This window comes from Miniopterus schreibersii, assembly GCF_964146895.1.
Source record: "Miniopterus schreibersii genome assembly, chromosome: 2".
Taxonomy (NCBI): Eukaryota; Metazoa; Chordata; class Mammalia; order Chiroptera; family Miniopteridae; genus Miniopterus; species Miniopterus schreibersii.
The window spans coordinates 140,388,596-140,408,904 of record NC_138102.1 but is presented as its reverse complement, the minus strand read 5'-3'; the positions used below and the strand labels follow the sequence as shown (position 1 = coordinate 140,408,904).

General features: G+C 47.8%; 2 protein-coding genes across 4 annotated transcripts; both read left to right on the top strand.

Annotated features, from left to right (window-relative positions):
* Positions 1-7,430: 7,430 nt before the first annotated feature.
* LOC308552309 (uncharacterized protein) lies at positions 7,431-13,471 on the top strand (the record flags this gene model as incomplete). 3 transcript variants are annotated; one of them, XM_081127547.1, is made up of 3 exons in its annotated part: positions 7,431-8,243; positions 11,356-11,489; positions 13,385-13,471. In XM_081127547.1, the coding sequence occupies one exon, from the start codon at positions 7,431-7,433 to the stop codon at positions 7,944-7,946; it is 516 nt and encodes a 171-aa protein (XP_080983673.1). In that variant the 3' UTR covers positions 7,947-8,243; positions 11,356-11,489; positions 13,385-13,471. The 3 variants fall into 3 exon arrangements, with proteins under 3 accessions (XP_080983673.1, XP_080983674.1, XP_080983675.1); XM_081127548.1 differs by lacking the exons at positions 11,356-11,489; positions 13,385-13,471 and adding an exon at positions 10,614-10,952; XM_081127549.1 differs by lacking the exons at positions 11,356-11,489; positions 13,385-13,471 and adding an exon at positions 9,931-10,547.
* Positions 13,182-15,937, top strand: MFSD5 (major facilitator superfamily domain containing 5). Its single transcript, XM_081127542.1, has 2 exons — positions 13,182-13,747; positions 14,326-15,937. Exon 2 carries the CDS (start codon positions 14,344-14,346, stop codon positions 15,694-15,696), a length of 1,353 nt encoding a protein of 450 aa, XP_080983668.1. The 5' UTR covers positions 13,182-13,747; positions 14,326-14,343; the 3' UTR covers positions 15,697-15,937.
* Positions 15,938-20,309: the final 4,372 nt, after the last annotated feature.

Here is a 20,309-nt window from a genome sequence, read left to right as displayed (position 1 = left end):
ACTCAGTGTCAGTGTCTGATGGGGACGTTCTCTGACTTCATCATGACCACCACAGACTCTCAGCCCTAGAGTGGGAGGGAACCCAGAGTATCTGTCTCCATTCTACTGAGAACAGAGTAAGAGAAAAGAAGTCCAAGCTCTGCGTGGACTCCAAGCACTCCCACAGGGATTAAGGGTGGGAGTGAGAAAGTGTAGAAGGGGAGCAATAGCAGGGACTGGGCTGGGCTGGGCTGGAGAGATGTACCCAGAGGACCTTCCCAACAACAATCCCGGGTGGCCAACAGGGGGGACATGGACTCTTTGTCACGTCACATTTTCCATACTGGAATTACTTTGCTCTGTCCTCACTGCCACTCTGGGGGCCAGGTTTCCTCCCTCCAGGGAAAGGTCACTTCTGGTAGCCAGAATCAGATGAAGGAGAGAGGAAAAGAAGGGGCATGCTGTGGTTATCTCTGGAGAACAGGATACACCAGTGGGGGTGCAGACAAGGCCCTCCCTTTCACTCCAGGGGTGGGAAGAGCTGGGAATAGGTACTCCAGGGTCCCGTCCCCAGGTGGTCTGGCTGCTGTTGACTTTGCTTGGTTACCTTGGGAGCAGCTCTGAGCAGTGTGGGAGGGGTGGGTGTCAGAGAGTTGGACCCAGACATCCTGGCTGGGGTGGGATGGTGCCCACCTGTGTGGCAGAGATCTTGCCAGGAGGCTGCAAAGTTAACCCCTCCTGCCCTGAGGGTGGCGGCTGGGGGAAAGAGTGTGGGCCCAGCTGTGGTTTGTGAATGTGGCCCTGATTCCCCTGCCCACTCCTGGCACATCTGTACTTGGTTTAAAGTGAATGAGTCTCCTGTCCTCATGAACCAGGCGAGGGCACCACTCCCTCCCCGGCCCCTGGCGGGTCATCCTGACACAGAACCAGGCACCACCCTCGTGAGAGAGGATCTCCCCTCTCTCAAATCTTTCCCTTCTCCTTCTTAGAGAGCTTCTGCCAAGAGCTCTGAGGTTGTACTGTTGGAGTAGTAGGTAGGGACAGAGAAGCTAAAACATGGGGCAAGCTATACTTGGAATAGTCTGGAAAGAGAAAGCAGGTCTACAATTACATCTGTCTTTACTCTCCTCTTTGTCCTGGTTTGTCAGTCTGCCCCGTCCTTGTCTCTAGTGAGTGTTTGTCCATCCGTCGGTCTTGGTAACTGTGACTCCACCCTTCTGACAGCCTCCTCTGTCCCTAGCCAAGTACCACAGCCAGGGGGCGATGCCCAAGAAGACCGGCCCTATGCCCCCCTTGGAATTGCCACGCCTCTGCCTCTGCCCCTCCCCAGGATCCAGTGGTCTGAGATCTGTCTGGTCTCTGCAGCAGTTTGGCAATCAACCCAAAAACCCTAGACAGGACTGGGGAACAAGGAAGAGGGGCATTGTGATGGGTTCAGATTCTTCTGTCTTGCAATGGAGCCAGTCTTCTATCCAGGGATTCCAGGAGGAGGCATGGGAAGAGGGCCTCCCACTCTGGAAACTGGTGGAGAGAGCTCCCCTTATTTCTTTTTCTCTTGGGTCATCCCTATTTCTAAGCTTTGTTCTGTTTGTCATGGCTCTATTTGGTCACCCTGGCAACTTAAAGAAATGGTATCTTGGGGGCCCTAGAACCAGGTTTCCTTTGCATCCCTCATCCCAAAGACCAGAAGGAGAGATGGTGAGAAGGAAAGGATCCAGACATCTGTCTCACCTGCCCTGACTTTGCTATATTGCCCCACCCCAAATGTTCACCCTCACCCCCTTCTTACCAGCATCAGGACACTGAATAGGTAATTTTCCCATGCCCAGTCTGGTGCCAGGGGGGTTGTCCTATGCCATGCTCAGAGGTGGCTAGCAGATGTCTGTGGGAGGCTGGAGGAGCTATGTTACAACCCCCAAGGACATCATTAAGTCATGAAAGTGCCATTGGGGCTTGGAGACCAGGGCACTCCGGGAGAGTGTGATGCAAACATGTTTTGTACAACACATGTCTTCTACTTTCCCTTTTTCCCCTCCTCTCCCACCTCCTCCCCTAGGCTTTCTCTGTGCCACCGCTGGTGCCTGCCCTGCCCCCTGTACTTGCTCAGTTCCACCCCTTGTACCAGGCCTATTCTGCTGCTTGCCAGTTTGTTGGCTCTCCTGGTGAATGAGTTTGTGTGTGGATGGCCCTTACCAGCCTCAGTGCTGCCCAGATCTCAAATAGAATAAGGCCTTGATTTTGATTTAGAACTAGCCTAAACAACTCTAGAAATTTCTCCCCTAACACAAACCTTTCATGAATTCAACAAATCTTTATTAAGCATCCACTGTATGCTAAGCACTGTACTAGGCCGGAGGAATATCCAGGTATGGTCTCTGCCTTTGCAAACCCCTAGTCTGGGGAGGAGTGAGACATTAACCAAATAATCTGCAAAATTGCTAGTGATAACCAGCGTGAAGAGGCATAAGGTACTATGAGAATGGATAGTAGCAGGATTTTCCCCCAGCCAGGGAGATCAGGAAAGGCTTCTGGGAAAGAGTGAGGGGGACAGTGGAGAGAAGGGAGGGCAGCAGAAGAGTATGTGCAATGGCCCTGGAATTGGGATCCTGGCTCCCAGCGACCCTGCTCCCCCAGAAAGAAGAGGAACCCTCCATTCTTGCTCCCCACCTAGCTTTGGATATGCTGCAAATGAGGGATGGCCAAAGCACCTCCTAATGACCAAAGCAGGACCCTGGAACACCTTGGTGATCTTGCCCTGGAATGATTCCATGCATTCCTTCACCTCCTCCTCCAGAAAGGGAAACAGAGGCTCCAATAGGGAAAAGGAATCCATAGGCTTAGGCCTGAGATTATACACAGAACACAAGAAACACAGAAAGCACTGTACTAGGCCGGAGGAATATCAAGGTATATCCAGAAAACAAGGCCCCACGTGGCTGGCAAATTCTTCAGGGTGAGAATGCTTGTGTTTGCCCAGCTGGAGTCTCACCAGAGGCTCTTCTGAGCTGTTCTACCATGCACCCTGCTCGCCTCTCTGATCCAGCCCTGACCTGTCCTACTCCTGGAAGGAGGAGCACGTCAGCCTCCACAGTTGCCTGGAGTGTGTGTGTGAGGTGAGTCCAGGTGTCTGCCAGTCACCATGTGGGTGGGGGCAACAGTCTGTTTTATACAGAACCTCCATCCCAGGGGTTAGGGAATTATCTCTTCTCTGCCTACTGGGGGCTTCAGTTCCTCCTGCCCAGACCCCAAGGTTCCAAGTTTCTTCCTTTCTGAAGAAAAGGAATTGAGGGCCTCTTCAGAGAAAGAGCAGGCTTCTTTGTGGCTATGCCTCCTCTATAACTGGTAAAAAGGTCATGGGATCAATGGGGTTAAGTTCCACCCCTGCTCTAACCCACTTTCTTACTTGTGCCCACATCCCCTGGGGCCAGGGTATTGGGTGGGGCCAGTCTGGCACCCCTTCACCCACACCTGGTACTTCTCCTAGACGGAAATTCCCAGACCCTGGTGTCTTACCAACCTTGCCAGCTCCAACTGCCTGGGATTTGTTCAGCTTCAATCAGGTCTCTCTATCTGCTAGCTCTTGACTAGACTACATCTCCATTATAGCCCCACGGGGCCCAAGGATGTGGGCCCACACTCTGGGGCCATCTTTGATGTTTGGCTGCTTCTTTCTAGTGGATTCTTTTGATGAAAAGGTGTGATGCTGGGGGAGGAGGTTGGGAAGCTATTCTTTGTTGAGCAACTAAATGTTCCAGCATTGTGCTAGGCATGTACATTACTCACTTAATCCATGCAGCAGTCCAGAGAGTTAGCAGTTATCATAACCATTTCATAAAAGAGGGAGCTGAGAACCAGAGAGGTTAAGTGGCTTATCTAGTTTCACACAACTAGGAAGTGGCAGAGCTAAGATGAGAACCCAGGTCTTAAGGATCCTGTGCTCTCTTCACCACAGCAGGCTTCCTCCTCTTCTGCAGCTGCCCTCCTCTTTGTGGGATGAGGGACTTGGGGGAATTCAACTCAATCCAATTCAACAAATAGTTACTAAGCATCTGCTATATACCAGGCAATGATAGGTGCCAGAAATATAGGAAAGATCACTGTCCTCAAAGTCAAGTGGGAAAGATAGGTGTGTGGACTAGAAATATCTAACTTCAACATAATGATTTGAATGAGGTGGCATAGAGCAGAAAAAGAAGAGATACTTTTATTTTCTCTTTCTGAAATGTTATGAACAGTGTACAGAATAAACTAGAGTAAAATAAATACCTATTCAATTCCTACCCAAGAAAGAGTATTTCCTATACCTCAGAAGCTCCCATGTCCCTTCCATAATTTCTTCCCTCCCCTAAGAAGTAACCACCATCCTGACTTTTGCAATCATTATTTCCTTCTTTTTCTTCATAGTTTTAGCACCTATGTATGCATCTCTAAGTAACATAGCTTAACTTGGTGATTTTTTAGGTTTATATAAATGGAATGATATTGTATTACTTTTTTGTGTCTTAATTATTTTGTTTGTGAGGTACACCCAATTTGTTGCATGTAACTGTCTTTTCATCATTGCATAATATTCAGTTGCATGAAAATACCACAACCTATTTATTCATTTTTTTTCAAATTTTCTATTACAGTTTACATTCAATATTATGTTAATTTCAGGTATATAACATAGTGATTAGACATTTATATAACTTACAAGTGATCTTCCTGAAAAGTCTAGTACCCGCCTGGCACTGTACACACTTATCACAATATTGTTGACTTTGTTGTACTTTACATGCCCATGACTATTTTGAAACTGCCAAATTGTACTTCTTAATCCCTTCATCTTTTTCACCCAGTCCCCCAACCCTGCTCCCATCTGGCAACCATCAGTCTGTTCTCTGTATCTATAGTTTGTTTCTGTTTTGTTTATTAATTTATTTTTTCATTCCACATATAAGTGAAATCATATGGTATTTATCTTTCTCTATCTGACTTATTTCACTTAGCATAATACCCTCTAGATCCATCCATGTTGTCACAAATGGTAAGATTTCATTCCTTTTTATGGCCAAGTAATATTCCATTGCACATATGTACCAATCTTTTTTATCCAATCATTTATCAATGGACACATAGGTTGCTTTCATATCTTGGCTATAGTAATAAACATAGGAGTTCATATGTCTTTTCAAATTAGTGTTTTGTATTTCTTTGGGTAAATACCCAGAAGTGGAATGGCTGGGTCATATGGTAGTTCTATTTTTAATTTTTTGAGGAACCTCCCTACGTTTTCCGTAGTAGCACAGTTTATTTTTTTACTCTACTGTTGGTGGATGTTTGAGTTGTTTTCAGTTTGGTCTATCATAATGCCCAAACTGAAACATTTTTGTACAAGTCTCCCAGTAAATGCATGCAAGAGATTTTTGAACCCTGGACGGTGTGTCTCAGTTGGTTGAGCCATGTCCCATGCACCAAAAGGTCACAGGTTCAATTTCCAGTGAGGGCACATGCCCCGGTTGCAGGTTTAGTCCCCAGTCAGGGTGTATACCAATCAATATTTCTCTTTCACATCAATGTTTCTCTCTCTCTCCTCTCCTTTCCTCTCTCTCTAAAAATTCAATAAAAACATATTTTTTAAGAAAGGACTTTTGAGGCTACAAATCTAAGAGTCAGAGTGTATGTACAGGCAATCTCAGTTTTATCAGGTAAGGCCAAACTTTTTTTAAAAATATATCTTTATTGATTTCAAAGAGAGGAAGGGAGAGGGGGGGAGAGAGAGAAACATCAATGATGAGAGCTGCCCCCTGCACATCCCTGACTGGGGATCAAGCCCGCAGCCCCGGCATGTGCCCTGACCAGTAATCGAACGACGACCTCCTGGATCCTAGGTCGATGCTCAACCGCTGAGCCATGCCCAGCTGGGCTGACCACCAAATTTTAGATTGCAATCTCCAGCACCTCTTATCCCCTTCTCAGCTTTGTATTTCTCCATAGCCCAGACAGACACCTGGGTTCCATTCAGCCTCAGGCAGCTCTTCCATGGTTGGCCAGGGCTTGACAGACTTTATCTTCCCCCAAACTCTTAAAAGCTGTCATACCTCACTATTTGGGGGCTGTCTAGCTGCCCCTTCTGATGAATCCACCTCTCTGAGTAACTTTTTATCACATCACCCTGTTTTTTTCATTGCCATTTGCATGCTCTGAAATAAGCTAATATATTTGTTTGTTTACCTGTTTGGTTGTTTTTTTAAAAAATATATCTTTATTGATTTCAGAGAGAGGAAGGGAGAGGGAGAGAGAGAAATAGAAACATCAATGATGAGAGAGTCACTGATCCGCTGCCTCCTGCAAGCCCCCTACTGGGGATTGAGCCCACAACCTGGACATGTGCCCTGACCAGGAATTGAACCACAATCTCCTGGATCCTCGGTCGATGCTCAACCGCTGAGCCATGCCAGCTGGACTACCTGTTTGGGTTTTTAAAAAATATCCATGTGTTTATTTATTGTATTGATGAGAGAGAGGGAGAGAGACATTGATGTGAGAGAGAAACATTGATCAGTTGCTTCCCGGACATGCCCCGGCTGGGGATCGAAACTGCAACCTGGGTATGTGCCCTGACAGAGAATTGAACCACCACCTTCTGGTGTACTGAATGGTGCTCTAACCAACTGAGCCACACCAGCCAGGACTACCTGTTTGGTTTGACTCTCTATCGAGCACCACCCCTCACTTTTAGGGGAGCTCCATAAGAAAGGAAACTTAGCTGTCTTATCCAGGCTGGTTGTCAGTCTCTCAGAGACAGCCAGGCATCCCCACACCTACACCTGGGACTCGCTCCTTCTAGAAACCCCCAGAACCCAGGCATCCTCCCTCTGCTGCCAGCTTCCATCAATATCTCTGGCTGAGTCTCAGAGCACTTCTGCTGCTGCTGCTTCCCTAAGTCTCCTCTGGGGAAAGTTTCCTGAAACAGCCATTCTGGTCATCAGGGCTGGAGAGTAATGGGCTGGGTTCCTTACCCAGGCAGGTGTCAGGTGCCTAGAGCTCAAGAAATACTTTTTGATTGAATAAAAGGGAAGACTTCAGAGACTATAGGACCTCACCAGGTGGAGAAAAGAGAAAAGGCACTCCAAACTGAAGGAACAGTTTGAACAAAAGACTGAAGGCATGAAAGTGCACGTCATATCTGAAGAACATGTTCTGGTCTGGGGCAGCTAGAGGGTTTTCAGTGGAGAGGAGCGCTGTAGGAGAGCATTGCTGGGCAGGCCTGGAAGAAGAGGGCTGATTGGAGAGGTCTGAGCTCCCTGAAGGATCAGCAAGGATCAGCAGTGTCTTAGGTTTAATCCTGCTCCCCCTCCCTGCCCCTGCCCACCTCAGTCTGCCCCTCCAGTCTGCCCCTCCTACTCTACCCCTGCCCTCCTCTTTACCCAACCCCCAAACCCCGGCCTGGCAGATCCTGCAGCTGAATGGACTTCTCTCTGGGCCTACGTTTGGGGCCTCGAAACAAGAAGGCCACCCACCAACAGCCTCCTGCACCCTCTGGGCGCGGCCCGCCAGCTGCCTCTCCTTGCCTATCCTGTCCCCCCCCCGCCTGTGCCTGCCCCTGCCCTGCCTGTCCTGCTCCCACCTACCACTGCGCTGCCTCTCCCTCTTCCACAGCTACCTGCCCCTCCTGCCCCGGCCTCCCTGGCCCACCCTGCACCTGCTCCTGCCCTCCCTGCCCTGCCTGTCCTCCCTCAGCTTGTCACCATAGCTTCTGTGTCCCATGCTCTGGTCCTCACTTCACCTACTGCCATCTCTCACCTTGTCCTATTTACCCTTGTTCCAGGAGCCGATCTGCATGTCCCAGCTCCTGCTTGGGCTATAGTGACAACTGTGGCTGTGGCCGAGGGCCTGCCTGGGCGCCTCTAGGCTCCAGTGGCCACTGCAGCTGCTGCTTCAGGGGACAACGCACCTCTCGGGGGCACTGTCTGATAGTCTAGGTGGGCTGTTGCCCCCTAGAGAGACTGTCAGTCTTCCAGAGCACTTCTATAGCTGCTTCCTCAGGCAGGAGGCAGAAGCTCTGGGTGGAGTGAGGAGGGTCACCTGGACCCCTCACCCAGAAGGTACAGACTGCATGCTGCGCAAAGCCCCTGGCTTTCCCCTCAGTCCTGGGGGTGAGAGCAAGCATCTGCTTTGAAGTTACTTTCTGGGCATGTTCCTGCTGGTTCCAGAAACTCTTCTTCTGCAACTTTTGAAATGGAAACTTATTCTCAGAGCCTCCTCCAAGAACCCTAAAGGTGAGCAAATTGGCCATTTCCCCTCCTCTTGTCAGCCTCCCGTGGAGACCCTCCTTGGCTCCTCTGCAGTTCACATGGATAAGGTAGATTCTTCCTCTAGAGGTGGCAGGGGATCCTTTGTCCAGGGGCCATTTTTGCTCCTTGGACCTCCACCCATATCCCTAACTGACCCAAAAGTCTCTGGGCCCCTTACCTCTCATCTTGAGTCTGGCAAAGACGATCAGTGGCTCTTGGATCAGAAGAGGAGGCTGAGCAGAGGGTTTCTGGCTCCTCCCTTCCCTTGGATATCATGACATCATACATGGTCCTTTGCTTCTAGGAATCTGGTGCTCTCTGCCTGGATGTCTTTTCTTGCAAATCTCTGAGTGCTAGCCCAGCCTCATGACCTCAATCTTCCAGGATTAATCCCATCTGCAACATCTCTCCTCCTCTGGCATGGGGGTGAGGGAAGCTGGGAACCCTTGACTCAGGTTCCCAATGATCCCATCCACACATAGTCAGTCATAAGTCCCCCGTCCCTGGGGGTTTGAAGAAGCCACCATGAAGAAGATGGAAGTGAGAGACTGGGTATCTGCCCAGGACTGGATCCTAAGCTGAGAGTCCCTGAGACCCCTCCACATTTCTCAAAATCTGTGACACTAGGCTTCTTCTTCTTCTTTTTTTTTTTTTTAATGTGCCCTTGGCCGGAATCAAGCCCAAGACCCTTTAGTCTGTGGGCCAATGCTCCAACTCCTGAGCCCAACTGGCTAGGGCTGTGACACTCAGTCTTCTCTTTCTCAGCCTCCTTCTCTAGGACCTTTTGTTTTTTCCTTTCTATCTCTCTTTATCCTTCAGTTTATCTTTCCTTCTATCTTTCTACATCACTCTCCATTTCTGTTTCCTTCTTTCTATCAATAAGACATTCTGCCTTCACCTAACTTGAGTCTTGACATGTGTTTTCCTTACTCTCTAGCTCTCTAATTCTCCCTCTATTTACCTTCTAATTTTAAATCTACTTAACTTACACATCTTTTTCTTTCCCCCTTTCCTGTCTCAATGTGTGTTTTCATGTCTATTTTCTTCCTTGGTCTTTCAGTCCACCTCACATCACTCTGCTTGTCTGTCCTATTCTACTTCTGGGTGCATTTCATTCGTGATCTCTCATTTCTGTTTCCCTTTCTGTCTTTATCTCTCTTCCTGTGTTCTGTGTCTAGCTGTTTCTTCACTTCCTACCTCTCTTTCTGCCTCTCTCTCTCCCCCCCCCACACCCCTCCTCCCTCCCTCCTTTTCTGGATCCTGCAGCTGCCTACACACCAAGCCTCTCACATGCCCATCTCATTGCTGTCCAAGAGCCAGGACACCAAGCCCTCTAGTATCTATCTGTCCCCCACACACTCCATGCCCTGAAGTGAGTGAGGGCTGGACACAGGTGCCAGAATAGACCCTCCTTCCCCTGCCCATTATCCAGGCCATCTACCCTTACTTAGGTCTAAGCTGAATTTTTTTTAAATGATGCTTCTCTGAACTTATTTTTCTGAAAATTGGCAATTTAAAAGAAAAAGGAATTAAGCATTTACTCTGCCTGTCCTGTATAAACTATACTTCAGGGTAGCCAAATAACTGTAAGTGGTGGAGAAAAGTTCTTATTTACACAAGAATTTCAGCTAAATGGAAGTAATATGGAATGAGAAAAATCACTATTTTGCAGCCCTTAATGAAATAATTGATTAAAGCAAGAATCTTCAATGGGTGGAACCAAAGATGATGGTTGATGGAAAAATTTACAATGGAGACATCAAGCTGTCACCACTTGAGGACCTGGTGAATCTTAGCATTACTAAAAGGGGCACAACCACACACTGTACACCCCTTGATGTGATGCAGCCTGAAGCACTCAGCTCCACCTATGAAGGACTCTTGCCAAACAAAAACACTGAACATAATTCTAATAAAAACTCTAGAGCTAACCTCCATTTAACAGGAAATACTAGGGATGGAAGAACAAATTAAATGATACATTGAGGAAGTAAGAAGATATATCCAGAATGTGGGACATTTTAAAGGAAATCTGACCCAATTTCTTCAACTAGTCAATGGCTGGGAGGAAAGGGTGAGAGGTGACATAACAAGACAACTGCCACATGGAACATGAGGACCTTGTTTGGTTCCTGATTTGTACAACCTAATTGTAAAAAGACATTTTCAGACAGTTGAGGACTGTCAATTATGGACTGGTTTTTATGATGCCAAGGAATCAGTGTTGATTTTTTAGATATAAAAATGGCTTTGGGGTCATGTAAAAAAAGTATTTTCTAGAGATGCATATGGAAGTATGGAGTGAAATGACATATTTAATTTTATTTTTTTTAAATATATCTTTATTGATTTCAGAGGAAAGAAGAGGAAGAGAGAGAAAGCTAGAAACATCAATGATGAGAAAGTCATTGATTGGCTGCTTAGCCCGCAACCCGGGCATGTGCCCTGACCAGGAATCGAACCCCGATCTCCTGGATCCCAGATGGACGCTCAACCGCTGAGCCATGCCCGGCCGGGTGACATATTTAATTTTAAATATTTCTGCAAATAAAAAAGGATGGAAAGAAAGGAGTAGAAGGAACAAAGTGACAAAATCAGTATTGTCAAATTAAGTATATAAAGGTTCACAGAACTATGCTCTCTACCTTTGTGTATGTTTGAACATTTTTGTAATAAAAGTTTTGCTCCTCGGGTAAGCATGGTTCCTAGTCACTCCCAGAGCATCCTCCCCACCTGCCCTGAAAGACTTCCCTTGGGTGACTTCCCACACAGGCCCCAGCCCTCCTGCCCTCTACTGGAAGCCTGTACTAGAGATGGGTTCTGCTTACAGGCTGCCCTGTATCCCCCTCAGTCCTCTGCTGGCACATTCCTCATGTTTAGGACTTTCTCAGCTGTGCCTCACAGCTCTGAAGGGCCAGAAGAACCTTAAAGAATAAACATACTTTGAATAGTTCTTAATATAAACAAAAATAATCCAAAATAATGTAATCTTGCTTTAAACCTCTGTCATTGGCTTCTGAACAAAATGGCCTCAATCCTGGAAAACAGAAGGTAAGGAATGTAAGGTCATCCTGTCCCATTCCCTGACTTCATTCAGGATGACCTCCACCCTCAAAGAAAAGACCATCAAGAATTGGGAGACTGGGTATCATGAATTCAAAGGGCTTCAGTCCAGCATTAGGATGGAGAGCATTTGGGTCAGTCATGCCCTCCCTCACTGAATGACCTTAGGTAAGTCATGATTTTTGAGTCTTAGTGTTTCTAGATGAATGCATGGGAACCACTACTCCTTTCTACTCTGTAGAACTTTGTTAGGAATGAAGGCACTTTGGAGCTAGAATATAAATCTCAGCTGTTTCCTTTATCATAAGAATTTCTTGAGATGTTATCCCAGACCTTTCCACCCTCTATGCTTGCTCCAAACTTTATTTTTTTATTGATTATATTTTTGAGAAAGATCAAGATCGATTTGTTATTGTACTTATTTATGCATTCGTTGGTTGATTCTTGTATGTGCCCTGACAAGGGATCAAACCCTCTACCTTGGCATATTGGGATGACTCTCTAACTAGCTGAGCTACCCAGCCAGGGCATAGGCCAGCACTTTTTTAAAAAATATGTTTTTACTGATTTTTTTTTAAATATGTCTTTATTGGTTTCAGAGAGAGGAAGGAAGAGAGGGAGAGAGAGGTAGGAACATCAATGATGAGTCATTGATCAGCTGCCTCCTGCAAGCCCCCTAATGGGGATCAAGCCTGCAACCTGGGCATGTCCCCTGAGGGGGAATCAACCCTTGATCTCCTGGATCATAGGTTGATGCTCCACCGCTTAGCCATGCTGGTTGGGCTTTACTGATTTTTTAGAGAGAAGAAGAGAGAGAGGGAGGGAGAGAAATATCAATGCGAGAGATTGGTTGCCTCCTGTATGCACCCCAACTGGGGACTGAACCTGAAACCTGGGCATGCGCCCTGACTGGGAATTGAACTGGCGACCTTTTGGTGCATGGGTTGACGCTCCAACCGAGCCACACTGGCCAGGGCAGACCAGTACTTTTTAGAGTAATTTATATGGACTAGCTTATTCATTTATTCATCAAATATTTATTACATTTTTAAAAATGTACCAGTAACTGTTTTAAGTATTGGAAATACAAGTGAACAAAGCAGATAAAAATCTGTAGGGAGAAGAGATAGTAAATAAATGAACAAGTAAAAATATATGGTATGCCCGATGGTGTTAAGTGCTACGGAGAATAGCAAAGGATAATGGAGTTAGAAGGAAAGCAGGTAGATTACTGTGGCTGAGGTGGTGGTGTTGCTATTTTAAACAGGATGGCCAAGGAAAGCCTCTCTGATAAAGTGACATTTGAACAGAGAACTGGAGCTCTGAGGGAGGGAACCATGCGAATATCTGGGAGAACAGGAACCTTACAGGGTACAATGTGCAAGGGCCCTAGTGGCAGCCAGTATAGACAGAGTAGGAATAGGATGGAGAATGGTAAGAGATGAGGTCAAAGAAGTAGCAGGAAACAGGACAGAGGGATTTGTAGGCCATTATAAAGATTTCGGTTTTTTCTTAGTGAGATGAGAAGCCACTGGAGGGTCTCGCTCGAGGTCATACTAAAGTGTAAGAGAAGTTCAGGAACTTTTGCAAGGTAACACAGTTGGTAAGTGGCAGGAGGTGAAGTTCTTAACCCTATGCCGCTGCTGAACTTTAGCCTTTTTATTTGGGCACTGCTCTCTTTTGACTTCAGATGAAGAAATTGGGACACTGAGAAGTTATGTGGCTTGCCCGAGGCCAGACAGCTGGTAAGCGACAGGGTGGGATTTGAGCCTCGGTCTGTCCGCAGCCTGAGTCCAAGTCTTTTACACCACACTGCCTCCCTCAGGTGCCTGGGCTCTATTGACTTCTGGCCTAGAGGTTACTACAACTGACTTCTGGCCTAGAGGTCACTGCAGGGAGAGAGGAGAGAAAAGAACCCGTCTCGGCTCAGGGTAGCGGTGTTCCCTGGGAAGCTCCAGCCCCCGTCCTGCGGGATTGCGGGCATTTCCCGGGGCACAGCCGCGCTCTCCAACCTACAGCACGGAGAGAGATTAAATGGGCCTTTATTTCGGGGTGGATCGCAGGTATTCGGGAGTCAAGGAAGCGGGTGTCACAGGAGTCCAGCGGACAAGGCCGGACGAAAACAGTGACCTTCCGCGCCTCTAGTCGTCCCCACCCCACCCCCCGCGGGCGACCGGAGTTCGGCAGCGCGTGGCCAGGGGCTGGGAGGCGGAGCACGGGCGGGGCTTGAGCCCCGCGCCCCCGTCACGTGATGAGGCCATCATGGCGGCGACCGGAGGCCTACCAGGCTCCCGGAAGCAGGCTGCGAGGGGCGGGCGCGCTGCTGGAACCCGAGCCGGAGCCGGAGCCGGAGGTAGAACGGGCCGGGCGGCCGGGCGGCCTGGAGCCGCACGTGTCCGGAGCGTCCCCGCAGACCGGGGCAGCAGGTGAGGCGGGGTATAGGTGAGGCGCGAGCGGGTGTGGCGGCGCTGGGCGCGGGCTAGGGGGCGCAAGGGGGTGCCCGTGACCTCGAGGATGGAGAATCTGAGACGCAAGCTCATCACCCTGAAGCAGCTCTAGAGGGCCCGCTCCAGCGGGAGAGAGGATCGGGACAAGACGAGACGTCTCATTGAGGGCAAAAACGGGGTCCCCAGAGAGGATGGGAAGTAATAGAAGGAAGTATGCAGAAGCTGTTGTGGAAGAGGGCAGCAGCCCCTTAAGGGGCTGGGATTATTGAAGTGACTTCTTTGCTGTGGCTGGCAAGGGTGGGGCGAGTGCTCAGTCTTCTCCGCTCTCCTCTTACCCCTCCCTGCCCCACTGTGTCCTAGGAGACCGCTCTGGCCGAGCACTCCTCCCACCCACCCAACTGGTCCCTCCGGTCTGAGCTCTGGGGGAGTGGAGTTGAGGGGTGGGGAAGTGCAGTTGGCAGGGGATAGGGTGGAGTTGCCTTCTGCTTAGACACCCAGCCCCTTGACAGTGCTGCCTGGGCAATGGATGTGACTCTGAAACCCCCATCTTTCCCCAGGTCGTCCGGGGGCCCACCATGCTGGTGACTGCCTACCTTGTCTTTGTGGTCCTCCTGGCCTCCTGCCTGGGGTTGGAGCTGTCAAGATGCCGGGCTAAGCCCCCAGGAAGGGCCTGCAGCAATCCATCCTTCCTTCGGTTTCAACTGGACTTTTATCAGGTCTACTTCCTGGCCCTGGCAGCCGACTGGCTTCAGGCCCCCTACCTCTATAAACTCTATCAGCATTACCACTTCCTGGAGGGTCAAATTGCCATTCTCTATGTCTGTGGCCTTGCCTCCACAGTCCTCTTTGGACTGGTGGCCTCCTCCCTTGTGGATTGGCTGGGTCGAAAGAAGTCTTGTGTCCTCTTCTCCCTTACTTACTCTCTCTGCTGCTTAACCAAACTCTCTCGGGACTACTTTGTGTTGCTAGTCGGCAGAGCACTTGGTGGGCTGTCCACCGCCCTGCTCTTCTCTGCCTTCGAAGCTTGGTACATCCATGAGCACTTAGAGCGGCATGACTTCCCTGCAGAATGGATTCCAGCTACCTTTGCCCGAGCTGCCTTCTGGAACCATGTACTGGCTGTAGTGGCAGGTGTGGCAGCTGAGGCTGTGGCCTGCTGGATGGGACTGGGGCCTGTAGCGCCCTTTGTGGCTGCCATTCCTCTTTTGGCTCTGGCCGGGGCCTTGGCCCTTCACAATTGGGGAGAGAACTATGATCGGCAGCGTGCCTTCTCAAGGACCTGTGCTGGGGGCCTGCGCTGCCTCCTGTCGGACCGCCGTGTGCTGCTGCTAGGTACCATACAGGCCCTGTTTGAGAGTGTCATCTTCATCTTTGTCTTCCTCTGGACACCTGTGCTGGACCCACATGGGGCCCCACTGGGCATCATCTTCTCCAGCTTCATGGCAGCCAGCCTACTCGGCTCTTCCTTGTATCGCATCGCTACCTCGAAGAGGTACCACCTTCAGCCTATGCATCTACTCTCCCTTGCTGTCCTGATCGTCGTCTTCTCCCTCTTCATGCTGACTTTCTCCACCAGTCCAGGCCAGGAGAGTCCAGTGGAGTCCTTCATAGCCTTCCTACTTATCGAATTGGCCTGTGGGCTATACTTTCCCAGCATGAGCTTCCTGCGGAGAAAGGTGATCCCTGAGACAGAGCAAGCTGGTGTACTCAACTGGTTCCGGGTGCCCCTGCACTTACTGGCCTGCCTGGGGCTCCTAGTCCTTCATGACAGTGATCGCAAAACAGGCACTCGGAACATGTTCAGCATCTGCTCCGCTGTCATGGTGATGGCTCTGCTGGCCGTGGTGGGGCTCTTCACCGTGGTAAGGCATGATGCTGAACTGCGGGTGTCCTCACCCACTGGGGAGCCCTATGCCCCTGAGCTCTAACCCTGTTCCAGGACAAGGGGGCTGGGACAGACTCTTGAATTCCACCTCTCTATGGTTGTACATATCTCTCTTTGACTGACTTTGTGACTATCTGGCCCTCAGCCGGTCCATGGGGCCTTTCCTGCCAGTGCTTGGGGTTGGGGAGCACATGGGGGTGATAGCCTGGAAAGAAGATGCCAAAAATTGCCTCTGTGTTACTCCCTTTCCCCTTTCAATTTAAAAATAAACACTTCACTGATCATTGATTTGATTTACTCATCCTGACCTGTACCCACCTTAGTAGTTTTTGGTGGAAGGGCAGCTGGAGGTTTTGAGGATAGAGGTGGGGTTATCAGCAGAATGTTTGTATTTCTAGCCTAAGACCGTATCCAGCTTAAACTGAAAGTTGTGGAATTTTCTGCCAGCAGAAATGGGTGGGAAATGCCTGAGGCTCCTAGGTCCTCCATATCTTGTTAGCCTAGGGACAGGCATCCTCCCCAGTTGCCAGGCAAAACCCTTGCTCCACATCCAGGGTGAGATCATCTCTGGAGTATGTGGGGTGAATGCCCAAGCCACTGAGCAAAGATTCCAGGGGCTTAGGCTGCTTCTATGACCACCCCCCTTTGGGGCAAATTCAGGGCCTTTCTACAGGAAGAAGCTTGAAGCTCAGCACATGCATGCTACCTGCTTTCTGCCTGTGGCTGTGAAGACACTATCTATCCAGTATCACCTGGACCCACTAGATCTTGTGTCTTTGCATGAAACCTAAGTGAAGGATTGCCAAGGGGAGAGAGCAGTGAATGGCTGAGGGACTGAGACATCTTGTCTGTACCTGACTCTTCCCCACCCAGACTGAGTGAGCGTGAGGGAGCCATCAGGGCAGGAAAGGGTTCCAGTGGGAACACAGGTTCTGTGGGCTCCTCCCTGCCTCACCTCTGATAGTATCTGCTTTTACTCCTCCCACCAACACCTGGGCTTCTCAGGGGAAGCAGAGCCAACTTTTAGAAGGGTGGGGATGGAGGGAGAGTAGGCTCAAGGGTGTGTCCTGGAATGTGCTTGAGATGGGCATGGGAGACCCACCTGTTCTGGAAAGGAATTGAGGACCTTTCCCTGGGTCCCAGACTACTTCCCAGGCAAGAAGATGCAAGATGTTCCAAGACCTGCAAGTTCCAACCTGTGTGGAGAGAGAACATCAGCTGGTGCTGGAGGAATGCAATGTGGATGGTCTTCTGCAGGGTGAGGCTGAGGGGGAGGAATGAGTGGTGGTCTCAGGTCCCTGCTCAGAGCAGATGAAAAACACATGTTCCCCTACCCAGGCTGTAGGGAATAGAAGTTGAGGTTAAGTATGGAAAAACATACCTTTACCTACCCCATCTTGAGGCTAAGACAGAGTCTGTAGCAATAACTCCACATCGTCTTTCTAGCCCTGCTGAGCTGGACCTAGATATATTTTATAGTTATTTGTAGACTTTCTGTATCTCTTTACCATACTATGATCTCCTTGAGGATAAGAGGAAATTGTGTATTATTTGCCTTTGTCTCCCTGTATATGTACACAAGTGGGTGCTTTGTTCATAGCTGTGCTCAGTAAATGTCTGGAGAGGAGATAGGCACCTCTCACCTGGCTTTTCAAGAGCTGCCCTTTTGGCAGCTATTAGACTGGAATCTAGAGCCTACTTAATGATTTGTTGTTTTTGGATGACAGTAATTATTTACCGGTGTAGGTATGAGGGGCCAACATTGCTAAGTGATAAGGAAATTGGAGGGTAGAGGAGACAGACTAATGAGGTTCCTTTAACTTTGTTCCTGCTGAGCTTTCTTCAAAGGGGCCGGTGACATGGAGTTGGGATGGTTCTTTCCTGTCAGAATCACAGGGTGTTAAAGAGCTCGAAGGCATCTTAAGAGATTGTCCATTTGGCCTTAAATATATTTTTTATGAGTACCAACTATATGCCATGCATTGTATTACTAGAGGCTAGTGACTTTTTTTTTTTTTTACCCAAAAGGAAACTCCCCTTAAAGAAAGGATATGGCCCTGGCTGGGTTGGTTGAGCACTGTCCTGTGCACCAAAGGGTAGTCGGTTCGATTCCTGGTCAGGGCACATGTCCGAGTCGCGGGTTCAGTCTCTGGTCAGGGTGCATGCTGGAGGAAACTGATCGATGTTTCTCTCTCACATCGATGTTTCTCTCTCTTCTTCCTCTCTCTCTAAAATCAATTTAAAAATATTTTTTTAAAAGCAAGAATATGTAGCAGGGAGGATAAATAGTAATGGGAAAAAATAATTAAAGGATATGTAGAAAGTGAATGGTAAAGCCAAAGCTAAACCTTGCCTTTTGCTACCTGCCTAGTATCCCTTCTACGACATATACTTCCCTGTGTTCCCTGGGCCTTTACCTACTTGCCTTTCCCTCTCTAGCCTTGTTCCCTCATCCCATATGCTGTCCCTAAAGAAGGACAAGAGAATGGGAGAGTTTAGCCTTGGCTATCTGGTCCACTTTTGGGTATATGCCCATATGGGTCAAATGAAGGATTGGTTCAGCAGGTGCGCAATGCCTGCAAAATGGTGCTCATAATGCTCTGCTGAGAGGCAGCATAGGGAACTAGTTAATAGCATGGAGCCAGAGCCCTACCACCTGGGTTCAGATTTGACCCTCCGTTTCCTATAAAATGGGGATGATAGTATCATTTTTACCCCATAGTGCTCTTATGAAATTAAAAACATTACTATATTTAAGTGCTTAGAATAGTACTTAATCCACAATGTAAGCACTACATAATGTTTGCTTTTATATTTTATTTTTTAACTTTTTCAATCCAGCTAAACCCATCCAGATTTGGGTGTGAGAATGAGTGGATGGGGCTATAAAATGGAGTGAACAACTTTCCAACGCATCCCAGTGGTTGGCTGGTTCTCAGCAATGTTTATCCTTGATCCTGGTCCAGAGAGAAGTATCCAGCTTTCTGAACAGCCTTCTACTTTGGGGCATGTGAGCAGCTGAGTAGAATGTTAGTATGTTCCACTTGAACTCATTTCCTCTTCAAGTGGGAAGGTCATTTTGGTGTCAGACTTGATACACACCACCAACTTTCACTAAGAGGCTCCTGATTTTCTGACTTTCCATCCAGCTGGACACATGATTATTTGATTTGGAGCTTTTAAATGATCCTGAGGAGAGCAGAAACATCACAAGGAACCAGGAGCCAATGGACAAGAGACAGAAGGATTGGGCATGAGGACTGTACTGAGTTCTGAAGCTTGGAGAATGACCTCTTCCTGGAAATTCAGTCCTTGCTCAGGGAGGGAAGGGGATTACCCAGCTAATGGCCATGGCCCTTTGGCTGGGTCTAGGTTCCATTCCTCCTCTTTCTCCCCCAACCCCAATCCTGAAGTTCTCCCTGTCCCTTTTATTATTTTTTGCTACCACTTCCCCATAGAACCACAGCACAGAATTATAAAACAAGTGTGTCATGCTTGGGATCAGAGCTAATGTTATAAAAACACTTCACATTTGTTTTAAGGTGTGTTTTTACAATAAATTTATATGGGCTCATTGTAAAATAGTCTAATGCAAATACCGAAATACATATTTAATATGAATATGTGAATGTAAATCTGTTTACATAATGTTACTAAAATACATATATTGACATAAATATATTACAAATGTAAATACATACAGAAATATAAAGTGTAAAAAATGACAGACTCCCTTAATCCCGCTTTTCATACCATTGTTAAATGCTCTGGTTTAATATTAGTGTTTTGGGCTTTTTTTAAAATAAAATTCGCCCGGCTGGCCATGGCTAAGAGGTTGAGCGTCGGCCTAGGATCCAGGAGATCGCGGTTCGATTCCCAGTCAGGGCACATGCCTGGGTTGCAGGCTCAATCCCCAGCGGGGGGCCTGAAGGAGGAAGCTGATCAATGACTCTCTCATCATTGATGTTCTATCTTTCCCTCTCTCTTCCTCTCTCTGAAATCAATAAAGATATATATTTTAAATAAAATAAAATTTGAATTATATCATTCATACTGTTCCATAACTTGCTTGTTTTTTTATATATTAGGTATATCTTACTTTTCTCTTTAAAACAATTAAAATCCACAGGAAGACTATAACAGTCGCTCGTGTATCTCTGACATGTTTATGTTAGTACATATAAGACATATATTTTTAATGGCTGCAAAGCATTGTTAGGGCCTTTGAAAAGCATTTCAAGGCTATTCTGCTTGAGACTGGCAAAACCCTTGGGAGGTAGTGAGGCTTGATGTTACTATAGCCACTTCACAGATTAGTAATAAACTGAGCTGGGACTAGAACCCAGTTCCTCTGTCCAGGCTCAAGAATTATGTGACTCAAGTTCAAATTGGTCAGCATTTATTGATCTCCCGATACTTACAGAATTTCCTACTTCTTGAAAGTAGAAGAGGAATAAAAAAGGATAATTTCTCTGCCCTTGAGGAAGTTAGAATCAAATATAATACATAGGAAAAAAGTCCTAGAACACTTGCTATACAACATATAAATGAGCTCTGTTTGCTAAGGTGTAAGCCAGAGAAACTGAATACTGAGAAAATTGATGTTTCATTGATCATTTATGAACTCTCTGCTGGGTCCCTTACTGTCTGAGATAT

Coding starts and splice junctions, on each gene's coding strand:
- MFSD5 (XM_081127542.1), top strand. CDS start 14,344: ATGCTGGTGACTGCCTACCTTGTCTTTGTGGTCCTCCTGGCCTCCTGC.